Below are 12,714 nucleotides of genomic sequence, written 5' to 3'. Positions count from 1 at the left end.
CCAAAAATTGAAGACCGCATCATTTAATCTACAGTGAATAGGGGCTGTTGCACTACAGGCTGTATTGCTGGAGAATTGATCTTCTATTTCATCCACGCACTCAATGAGATTATTTCTATTTTCGTACACAATATTTATAGTCCGTGTATAAAAGTTCCAACATATTACAGCGCCGAGGATTCCCTTCTGTTCACAATTTTGTTCAACACTTCTACCCGTTGGGGTGAATTATTAGACAAGCCAGGAATGTCGTGCGGATTGTACAGCAGAAGACATCTTTAGATATAACCAAATTTAATTGGTGTGCATAACAGTGTCCATAGTGATCAAAAAGACCCTTTTATCTAATTAAAGCTGCACGTTGGCCATTCATCACCGCTGATCCATCATAGCTTTGTGCGATCAGTTTATTTTGGTGAATTTTGAATTAAGGGATCTATAACGCTTACAATTGTTGTACTATATGTTTCTGCATCACGTTTTTCAGGAATTAAGTAGTTTCAAAAACGCTCAATTGGCTCACCATCGCAAAATCTCAACTGGTAGTTATTTCTAGATATAAATAACTACCAGTTGAGATTTTGCAGCAACATAAGTTGTTTCACATTTCAAAAATGAAGAATTATTAATTTCCTCAATTATTTGTGCATGACAAAGGTCAAGCATACACTGTAACAGATCGTTTGGTATTTCTTTGGAAGTTCCTTTAAATACTGAAGCATTCTCTAGATGCTCACACAGAGTTGCATCTAATTCAGGCGAAAAATGTATAAGTCTACAAAATATCCCCATATCATAATGTAACTGAAGAGCCAATTCAAACGCTCCACCAAATGTAATGCTATTTATAGTATTTGATAAAATATATCTATCCTTTGACACATTTCTCTGTATACTTATCTAATGTGCCGAATCTAATTAAGCTATAATATTAATTGATTATTATTAGTTTCAATCGCTTTCAATGTATAATTAAATTATTTTTGGTTTATGGGACCTACCGTAGAAATTTTAAAGATATTATTATAGAAAAATTATAATTTGAAGAATCTAATGCACAATATAATGATTTAATGTTTTTTTAATCAAATATTTAAAAGTAATTAAATTAAAGCTTTTAATTTCAGTTAAATATCAGATTAACTTGATGATCTTTAAAATGCTATTATGACATACGAATATTACGATTCACTATAGTGGTTAGTACGTGAGGTAGTTTGTCGCATATTTGACTTTAAAAAAAAAATATTATAAATTTGTTTAAAGGAAGATTCACAAAAATAATTTGAGCCGGATTGAGTGGCGTAGTGGTAAAGGCGACAGGACCGTCCAAGTCCTATCCGTCCGATAGTCGCAAGTTCGAAACCTGCTGGGGCATGGTCGTACATTTATGTTGGTGATTGTTTAACATTTGTAATTTCTGAATGTAAAATTGGACAAAATGATCTCGGTCACTCCAGTATCTACTAGTGGGTAGGCTTAATGACGAGGACCATGGTTAGGAGCTTACATTAAACTGTAGGTCCAATCCGGATAAACCCTCATTGGTAAAAAGGAGACTTAAAAATATAAAAAAAGAAAAAAGATCAGTGATATATCATTAATTTAAAGGCGAATTGTTCATAAATAATCTTACTTCTGTAAGTTTGAATATATGCCAGTTACTATTTATAGTAACTGGCATATATAAAAATACTAAAAAATATATAATTTAAATAATTCAGTGAGCATATGTTATGAGCATATGCATAATGTTATTAAATATAATTTATTTTAACATTTTAGTACACCTAAAAACTACAGTTAATTATACAGTCACGATAGTTTATAGGTTAGGTTTATAACCTCTTATTACTATTGCTTTCAAGAATTTTGCATACGTCTGACAACTGGGCGACTTTGACAGGCTCATTCGCTTGCGTTTTCAAACTAATCAGGCAGCATTGTGTCTCTTTTTAACAAGAATATTCTAACATTCTCTTAGGTAGCCCTCTGATATATCTCCTTCTCGTCCTTACTATCCAGGTTCTCTTTATCTATCTTATATCCTCTATAGCTATCCCCACCAATTCATTTGTCTCTCTTTTATGTATTCTTCCGCTGATTCAATAATGGGGTCTCCATTCTGTCCATTCTTCTGTTTTATTTTATATCTAATGTATTGCTAAATCTAATAGCTAAGATATATTAGATTCAGTAGACTAGCTTTAACATAGAATTAATGAAATACAATCAAACAAATTCAAATCAAAATCAAAACGCTACGAATTTATTCATGTCCCTAAAAATACATAATTGCATCACAATCCCGTGATACATGATTCGTTTTACATAAAGGTAAAAATTGTGCTTCACTAAAAATCAGAGAATCTTTCGATAAACGTACGTTTGGCTGGTTGCGTGCGAGAACTGCACGGATAAATATCGCCAGCAAAAGCTGCGTATTACAAAGGCAGCCTTAAAATAGTCGTGCTGTTCGACCGGTGAGAAACACGAATTTTCCGTAGTAAACGTTGATATTAAATTAAAACGTCATTTGATTCTCGATGTTTCCACATTGACGTTTACAACTAGAAGTTTCCGCCATATACGTTTATTATTAATAAACATGCTTTTAATATCTTTTAGATCAAATAATATAATAGTCAGGATTGCCAATGCCAATTTATTAAATTTCCCAATAATCCAAGACAAATATCTCAAATTGTTTCCCCACAAATTTTCCTAAATATTATTAATTTTTATCTTTTCGTAATATGGACTAAAGTGTAACGTTATGAACTATAACATTATACTTCTTTATATATTTTTCGTGCAATCATTTTACTTGCTTGGTCAAATTTCTTAATATCTTCCTTCCTTGACATTAAAGATAATACAGTATCTATATCTAGTAGATTGCAGTTCTCTGAAAAGGGGAGGTTTCAGGATTTATGAAAGTATTTGGATGAAAAGCACTTAAGAAGAAATTTATTATTAATTTTTTTTAAATCAGTATCTTTGGAGTATGGTCATATTTTTAAATATTATATTTTAGTATCTGAGTGTGTCTTTTATAATCTGGGTTTCTCTATCTTACATTTTAACATTGGTTCAGAAATGCAGTCCTCTGCAGTACCGACCATATGTCATTCAATATTACCTGAATTGATTAGGCAGGTGTGTTATCAGCAGGCAGGAGTTTCCAACTTGTTAGCATTCCAAAAAATAGATCCCAACATTTTCTTGGCCTCCTTCTAAAGCAAACTCACTTAAAAACATAGCTAGAGAAGTTGCTTCATATCCTTCATTCATCATTCACACCATCATATGAAAAGCAATAAAACGATACATATAGTATAGTATATATATAGTCTATTCAAATTTTTTTTTTGTACATACGTCATCAAGATGTTTAATGTATTGCCTGCCACAATTTGTAAATTCGTTTTAGAATCAAACAATATTTTCCTTCTCATTTTATTCTAGTTAAAAAGAGACACAATGTTGTCTGTTTAGTTTGAATTCGTAAACAAATGAGCCTGTGAAAGTCATCCGGTTCTCAAACGTATGCAAAATTCTTGAAAGCAATAGGTACAAGAGGTTATAACTCTAACCTATAAACTATTGTGGCTGTAATTACCTGTAGTTTTTAGATGTACTATAATGTTAAAATAAATTGTATTTGATAACATTATTGTTGAATTATCTTATTTAGATTAGAATTTTGTTCATGTTAAAAGCAAACTGAACTAAAACTCAGAGTTGATGCGGCAGCATTGCGACGTTTTAATGTTACAAATTTAAATGACGTATGTACAAAATAACTTTGAACATACCATAGATACATAAATTTAAATAGTGTAAATTTCTGCAAATAAGTATTAATTAAGAGGTGAATATCAGTTTAAAAAAATTAACTAAAAAATCTAATCAAAATATAATATAATTTAATTATTTTGATTTTATTTGACATAAATAAAGTAAAATAATGACATTTTATGATGAAATCAAGAATACTAATTTTATAAATGTATTTATTGTTTCTCAAATCGAACATTTCTAATAAAAATCTGTACTGTTTTCCTAATGAAAAGTTTTATTACGGTCTTTATTGCGTTAGAGAACCCCATGCGTAACCCCCGTTTGGCTAGGGGCATGTATAGTCCCTAAGGACCAACTAATATAACTGCGATCAAAGCCCAAGACAGTAATTACCTGATTATGTACAGGAACTGATTCGATCATTGTCGCATTACCCCCAAAACATTGTCCCACCCTTCTGTTAGTCTGTTATCGCCCCGGGCAATTTTTGTTCATTTGTCTTTTGCCAGTCTAAATTCGGCAATAATTATTGTATTGTGTGAATTTTTGGAATATTGTTTGAATGGAAATATATTTTAAATTACATTATTTTATATCGTTTTTTTAATTACAATATGTTATAGCTTTTGTTTCTGTTTTATGAGTTTTTGTTTCTTTGGTTGTCTATATATTTTTTGTTTTTCAATTGATTCAATGCAAAACAGTAACCTTTGTTTTGTAGCTAATCAGGATCTAGTGATTAAGATTTTTTTTGTTACCTTTTGCTGTTATATGCACCATATATTTATATATTTAATTATGCAGTTCTGTAATTTAAAGGAAGTGATAATCATACTTTCATATATTATGAAAAATATAAATAATATTTAATAATCATAATAGTGCTGCTGTATATTATACTTTTGTATTAAAATATACGAATATAGTTTTATAATTTTTAGCGAGTAGTTTTCCTGCATTGCAAATTGGTATCTTCTTACATGACAGTTGGGTAAATAATCTATATTGAATTCTTCCTTCTTTTAGAGTGATGGTAAGTGAACTTGCATTGATGAATTTTGAATTAGATTTAAATTATGTTTCAAAAAATTGATAGCTCTCTTTCTTTTTCATGCAAGATAATTCTTTTGTTCTTCAATTGATTGAATCGTGTCTGCACAATTACTGTTATTGTAAAATCAAGATACTAGCCAATCAATATTCAGTTTTTAAGTTTATTTTGTTTACTTATTGTTATTATTAACATATATTTAATTATATATTTCCGTAATTTAAAGGAAGTTGCAACCATATTCCCACATATTTCTACTTCGTGTTCTACTTTATTATAGTTTATTAATATAACTTTTTATATAACAAAACAACTTTTGTCTTTTTATCAATATTTGAGTTGAATATTATAAATAAAAGGTAAATTAAATAAAGGAAGCTATGTTTATATTTATGAAATATCTGCAAAATTCAAAGATTGTTCAAGTTTCCTTAAATCAAAGCCAGATCATCCACTGATAGTAAATATTTACGAAGATCAAGGATTTCAGATACAAGTGGGATCTGTTATTCCATAGTAACTTTTAAATCAGGTTTAGAAAGATGGGGTTTTGTATATATCAGACCGTAACGTTTTATTGCTACTAATCATTCGTCTCGTTTTTTTGAAACAAGATCTAAACTATTTAGTAAGACTGAAATCCCTTATTATGACAACGTGAAATAAAACCTTATCCTGCGTATTTGTAGATTCTTATCAACAATTAGTATGCAAAAGGATTGTGCCATTTGTATCAGTTTTAATTCATATACATCCATAAATCCAGCTTAGGTTGTTATTAGCTTCGGTATTTATAAGTTCTTATATATTTTTGCCAGTTTTGTGTTTGACGTATCTTACTGATACCGATAAAAGGTAAGGCATTAGAAAATGTATATAGATTATATTGATAAGATTAGGTTTGATAAAGCTAAAGCCCATTATAAAGAGACAAGAATTTAATATCAGCTCATCAGTTTGATTTTATGAACAAACATTCAACAATGATTCGTTGGGTATATAGAACACAGACATAATTAAAAAGACTACGAGCTAAATTTTTTTAAGCTATATTCTTAGATATAGCCTAAGACTTCCACAAGTTCTTCAAAAATTTCATAAAATCATATTAAATCAATGCACTGAACTCTTTCGCTTTAGACAGAATGTTTAAAATGTGTTAATGTTAAAAACTGATTGTAGGGCTGAGTTATTTACATTGTTATATAAAAAAGCTAGACCCAGGTATGGAGAAAAGAAGTCAATCAAAGATAATAAATGCGTATTAAGTTTAAATATATTGAAACTTCATATCATGATTCTATAGAGCAGCAAAGCTAAATATCCTAGAATGCATTCTATTAGAGGAAATATATTAAAAAGAAAAGAAAATAACTGAAATTGAAACATAAATACATGTTTTAGATAAATGGAAAAAAATCTCAGTTATTTGTACATAATAAGTTATTGTTGATTAAACACATTTTAGCATCGATATGGACCTGAAATGGAATTAATATAAGGGGATGTTGCGCGAAAAACAATATAAATTTTAAAAAAATTGTTATATTAGATATATCCAGATGCTGCAGGATTTTTTTCTTATTCCAGAATGACCAGCTAGTTCTTTTGCTGATGTAGCTTCGGGTTCGCAATAGTGAAGTGTTTGGCAGTGCGGGCGACAGATACTCTGGGTTACGATAGGGATTGTCATAGTTAGCTATTTACCGAGGTTTGTGGATGGGTAGGGATTTTACCAAGGTGTTGCCGTGTTCTAAGGCGCCTAGGGAGAACCTTACACTGAGCATGTTCGTGAAATTCTTCACGAACGGCATGTTTGATTCGAGGTGAGTGTTGACGTACCTTCATAACCATTGGGAATTGAGTAACTCGCGGAATTTTTTGGATTGGAACACTTGAAGTAGTGCAAGTTGTTTCTCAGAGACGTACCTGTACCACACCTGTGCTTCGTAGAGGCTTTCTGAGGGATTAGGAGATACTATAGGAATTATTATTTACATTGAGACTTTCAGATACCGACCGTTGTCCAGGAAAATAAGATAATCGTAAAGGGACATGCGGAAATATTTTATTCTCATGTTAATATCGAAGAGCTGTAATTTTACTACTAGAGAAGAACATAAGCTCAAAAAATCAAACTATTTAATTTTGTAGTGTAGTGAAGTATATATAGGAAAAAACAGCAGAGTTAATTAACATATGAACTATATTATTATAGCAAGGATCGATGAGTTCTCCTTTTATTAAACTAACTAATTCTCTATTCAAAGTTATTTTGTACATACGTCATTTAAATTTGTGACGCAAAACGTCGCAATGTTGCCACATTACCTCTGAGTTTTAGTTCAGTTGGGTTTTCATATACAACAAAATCCTAATCTAAATAAAATAATTCAACAAAAATCTTATCAAACATAATTTATTTTAACATTATAGTACATCTAAAAACCACAGTTAATTATAAGCCACAATAGTTTATAGGTTAGAGTTATAACTTCTTATCACTATAGCTTTCAAGAATTTTGCATATGTCTGACAACTGGGCGACTTTGACAGGCTCATTCGCTTACGGGTTTGAAATAAATCAGACATCATTGTGTCTCCTTTTAACTAGAATAAAATGAGAAGGAAAATATTGTCTGATTCTGAAACTAATTCACAATCTCTGATTCTGACACGAATTAGTATGAATTACAATGTATTAGTTTTTAAAATATGGTAATGAAAAGCGCGTAAAATATGTGAATTTTTATACCACGTTCTAAACAATATCAAGAAGTTATGCTTTATAGTATGGCAATTTTTAGTTGAACATATGCTATCATTTAGGTGTCAGAACTATTAAGACCGACTTTTCATAATAGCCAATTATGGTTATCCACAATAGTTTAAATCCGTAGAAAAAATTACGATATCCTGGATTAAATTTGTTAAATAAAAGTTACTTATAGAATTATAAGATAATGTTTTATATACAAAAATTAAAAACGTGGATTGCTTTTTCATCGTTCTAATAGAATTATTCCAATAGAGAACTGAATCATTAAAGGTAAACCCGTAGCTTATCTCCATTATCCGCTAACAAATTCACGCCTACGGCTCTTTATAGCGATCGTCCAGGTCGTCGTAAACGTCCACTCAGGATAACAGTCTTACGGCGAAAATACACACGTAAATCCCATAAACCGTTGAAATTACGGCCCGTTCTACACATTACGTTCACCTTGTCGTCGGCCGTATCGAGGTCAAACACGGCACAGAAGAAGAAAGAAAGAAAAAAAAAAGAAAAAAATAATGATCGCATGTCGTCCCCTCCTGCCGTTCGGCCGGTGCTAATTCACTGGTTTTATCATTCGTCGATCGGCTGGTAGATAGCGCTGAGGGCGCGCGTGATTCAGATTTTTCTATTAAGCTTCTATGGGGGTCGGGATCCCCACGTATTCTTTTACAGAACGCAGGAAAATAACAAGCCTCGGGTTTAGTCTAGCTGTAATAATAGGAATTAACTGTTTCTTTGTTATTTTTATTATAAACCCACATATGTAGTTTAGGTTTTATTTTTTCGAATTTATTTTTTGTCTCATAATATAATTCATAATTAAATTTGGAACTATCTTGACATATATCTAGATCGCTGCCTAACTTGGAAGAAGCATGAGGACAATGAGGAAATGAGGAAAAATGAGGACAATTTGGACTTCGGAGTCAATCTAAGTAATCATCAGGTTATAAGGCATTGCTGTACCAATCAATTTTTAAGCCGGTTTGGTCATATGAAAGCGAACTTTGGGGTACTGTTAGCAAGTTTAATTTATCCAGAATTAAACGGTTCCAAAATAAAGTGTTGCGTGTCATTGTTGATGTTCCGTATTATATCTACTGAAGTTATTAACTGAAATCCTTTTGAATCAACTGATTTCTGAACCGATTTTATAATAATTCAGAGTTCATTTAGTGTTTATGTTATGTATTTCGAAAGAGTGTTTGTAGAACCTCAATTAGTAATCAGCTAAAGGTGCGATATGATAGTGAATTGCTTAGAGTGAAATATTTAACGCCATCCTGGTTAATGGAGATCTTAGATTAAAATCTAGAATAAGATATTTTATGCAGGAGATGGGCTACTGGGCAGATTGTTGAAGCACTACGGACAATAATAAAAAAATTGGAAATTTTAGCCAATATAAATAACAGCAAAAGTTAAAAGATTAAAACAAATTTGGGTGTCCGGAATTAAATGAAGATTTTCATATCAACATAAAATGAAACGGATCTGTTTTTAAAAGTGTTTTTGGAATTTAAAGGAAATGTTGCTCTTAATCTTCTAGATTCTTATTATTATTTTAACCTTTTAGACCTTTTAAACCAATTTGATGCAAACATTGGTTAGATGAAAGAAGCACTAGTTTACAGAGAGTCAGTAAAAAACAATATCACTAAAATAAAACCACTCTATTACTATATCACTAAAATAATTATCACTGAAATCTGTGAATTACACTGCTATTTGTTTCACTATACTCTAAGATTTGGCTCTTATATATACCAATTTTCACCAGATGAAGAAATAAGAAGTCATAAAACCCAACGTAATGTTAAGTTCGATATTTTTAATATTTCTCTACCTAAAATAATAATTTTCCATTTAGTATTATTGAGTTATTCAATGTATAACATATAGACGGTGATCATAGAACGCCCAAAATTGCATTTTATTTCATGGAATATGCTGGCGAATTCAATCAAACCCTTTTAGAAGCTAGTAGTGTGATTTAGTAATTAAAAATTGAAAATTATCAATGTTGATGGCAAACAACTTTGAAAAAATATAATTGTAATATTTGTTTCTATATTTTAAAGTCTCCTTTTACCAACTAGGAGTTTATTTCGACTGGACCTACAGTTTAACATAGGATTCGAACCACGGTCCTCGGTATAAAACCTACCAAATGGCGAGTGACCAACTTAGAAATAATTCCGGAAGACATCCGGTCTTACCCAGTCTGGTTGTTGGCGTGACTGGGATCATTTTCCTTGTCGGATTTTTCACTCTTGCCTAGGACAATCACAAATATTAAACAATCACAAACGTAAATTTAAGATCATGCCACAGCAGGATTTGAACCCGCGACTATCGCAATAGTAGATGGACCGTCCTGTCGCCTTTACCACTGCGCCAACCAAGCTGGAAATTATAATATTTTTAGGGTAAATGATGTGGCTCGGTGAATTAAGGTAAAACGAAATGAAACAGTGGTGTTTACATTATGTGACCGTTATTTATTGGCTATATAAAAATGTGAAAAATACAAATGATAAAACCGATGGCAGCGGTGTTATCTGGAGACGTGGCTTGGGCAGTCGATGGTGGCACGTCTAAACCAAACGATAGTTGAGCACTGAATGAATCGAAATACCCTTCAATAACATCCCAGATAAACGTCTCGGGGTTGCCGCCAGCTATTCGTTATCGGGTTCTAGTTGGCGCTGCTGGCACCCCGCCTGTGTTCAACATCTGGGATTATATTTCTGGGTATTTTGTAGACCGTTATTCCACGATGTAAAATTCGACGTGCCTCAAGGTCGGTACATATTTGTTGAACGAGAAACCAGTTCAAATTCTCATGGGACTTTCAAACAGCTTAATAGCCTATAAATAGATCATTTCTAGATATTTACATCCGATGGATTGTTACAAAAGTAGGGAAAATGGTTACCACACGAATGGGGTAAAATCTTTCGACGCGGTATTGCCATGTCAGAAAGATGAAAAAAGTGACGGAAAATATGTTGATTAACACATATTTCTTCCATGTTTTTTTATAAAATGCAGTTTTAAAATGATCAATAATCACAATACATGCAAGCTCTAATATGTAGGCAGGCAGTGTGCGAATCTCCAAAAAAATACCAAAAGGAAAACACTGATTATTTTGTATATGTTATAAATTTTAAGTGACCCATCAATACTTTCCTAACGCGTGAAAAAATAAAATTAGTTAAACAAAATCTACTTTAATTAAAACTTATATAAGTAATATTTCAGATTATGTTCTTCGTTTTGAATGCTTGAATAATTCCCAAGGGCTTTTCTGTTGATCAAAATTGAGCATATTGAGAGGAGAGAAATCAAGTGATACATGATAAAAACGTAAGCAGTGACACGGTTATAGTTGTAGAAGCCCAATATAATGTAGCATCAATTACGTAATTTATTGTCCAAACTCAAACCTAATTTACAGTTGTAATATTTGTTTTAGTAATTAATTATTTCTAGCTGCATTTTTTTTGTTAAACTCTTATTTAATTTGACTAACTCTTGAATACTTACCCGGTTGTCTAAGATGACTATGTGGATCCAGCGATGCTTTTGTCATACTAGATAAAGTGTTCGATCCATATCCTAGAAATACAGAATAATATATTTGATTTGTTGAAAATGTGATCAGTATACTCTATATACACAAAATAACTGTCTGACAAATTTTTATTGATTATAGCTGTTCAATTTTATATGTGTTCAATGGTTTTATCTGTAAAATGCTAAAGTTTAAACAAACGCTTTTTTGAGTACGTTAAATATGTTTCTTTGTAGTAGGATGTGTATTTAACTTTTTTAAATTGTTTTTGGTAGTAAATAATGAAAGCATTTTCTCTTTTTTTGCTACTATGTAATAGTTTCGTTTCGTTACTTTTATAACTTATTTTTATAAAATAATCTCCACAAATATTACACACGCTGTTTTTGTGAAATAATTAGTTGGAGAAAAAGTAATGTATATAAATGTATCTACATTTAAAGCACCAATCAATACAATGGTGCTATTTTGATCGATGCTCTTTTAATTTTCATGTTCGAACAATAATTATATCAATGTAGCATTTCTGACATCCCCACGTGAAAAACTTAACCAAACAAATTGTACGGGTTTCCTTTGATTTTATACCATTAAGAGATATCAACTCGTCTTTTTGTCAAAACTTCCTAACTAATCTCTCTTTTTTCCATTAAATATGTATTCTAGTGTTGTTCTGAAGGAAGGCTACGCATTTCCCATTAATCAATTATGGTTGCTTTTGATCGCATTAGTTGTAAATAGTAACGAGCAGGATTATCAATGCAAATGTCTAAAAATCACCAATAATCTAAGTTAAATTTCTCCAGAAACATTTGGTGATTCTCCAGAAATTCCCCTTAAAATGAATTTAAGAAATGAAACAAAATGACAATGAACAATGTCTTGACCATTTAAATCTTATTTATCTTTTCATAATAAGCAATAAAGTGTAATGTTATGAATTATAACGTTACACTTTTTTCCATACTTTTCTTGCAAGCAATTTGCTTGAGGTTTAAACTTGACATTGCAGTTCAATTTCATTCATTTCCCTTCTTGCCATTATAGATATTACAGTATTTAGTGGATTGCGGTTCTCTGTGTTAAATTTTTTAAGGACATTAAACTTTTGCTCGACCAAAACCACAGTAACAGGTCAATTGAGAAGTCTCCGGCCTACCGTAGTAAAACACAATTTTTTGGCAATTTTTTTTTAGTTCAACATAATTTCCTTCAAGGGTGATAAACTGATTATAGCAACCCTCCAACTTTTCGTTACCATCTTTGTAGTACGATTTGTCCTTTGCTTCAAAATAGGCCTCAGTTTCGGCTATCACCTCTTCATTTGACGAAAATTTCTTCCCAGCGAGCATTCCTTTGAGATCTGAGGACAGAAAATAGTCGCTGGCGACCAGATCTGGAGAATACGGTGGATGAGGAAGCAATTCGAAGCCCAATTCATGAATTTTTGCCATCGTTTTCACTGACTTGTGATACGGTGCATTGTCTTGGTGAAGCAAC

At 31.5% G+C, this 12,714-nt stretch overlaps 1 protein-coding gene across 1 annotated transcript in view; it reads right to left on the bottom strand.

Moving 5' to 3' along the window:
• Ets65A (DNA-binding protein D-ETS-3) overlaps nt 1–12,714 on the bottom strand; it is a 158,399-nt gene that overhangs the window by 40,106 nt on the left and 105,579 nt on the right. The window contains exon 6 of the mRNA XM_076407008.1: nt 11,187–11,258. Within this exon, the coding sequence (XP_076263123.1) occupies nt 11,187–11,258 (72 nt within the window). The remainder of the gene's footprint in view (nt 1–11,186; nt 11,259–12,714) is intronic.

This window comes from Rhynchophorus ferrugineus, unplaced genomic scaffold (assembly GCF_030347505.1).
Source record: "Rhynchophorus ferrugineus isolate W39M unplaced genomic scaffold, kcgeb_rfMv2 rfM6, whole genome shotgun sequence".
Taxonomy (NCBI): Eukaryota; Metazoa; Arthropoda; class Insecta; order Coleoptera; family Curculionidae; genus Rhynchophorus; species Rhynchophorus ferrugineus.
This window is presented reverse-complemented; position numbering and strand designations above follow the sequence as displayed.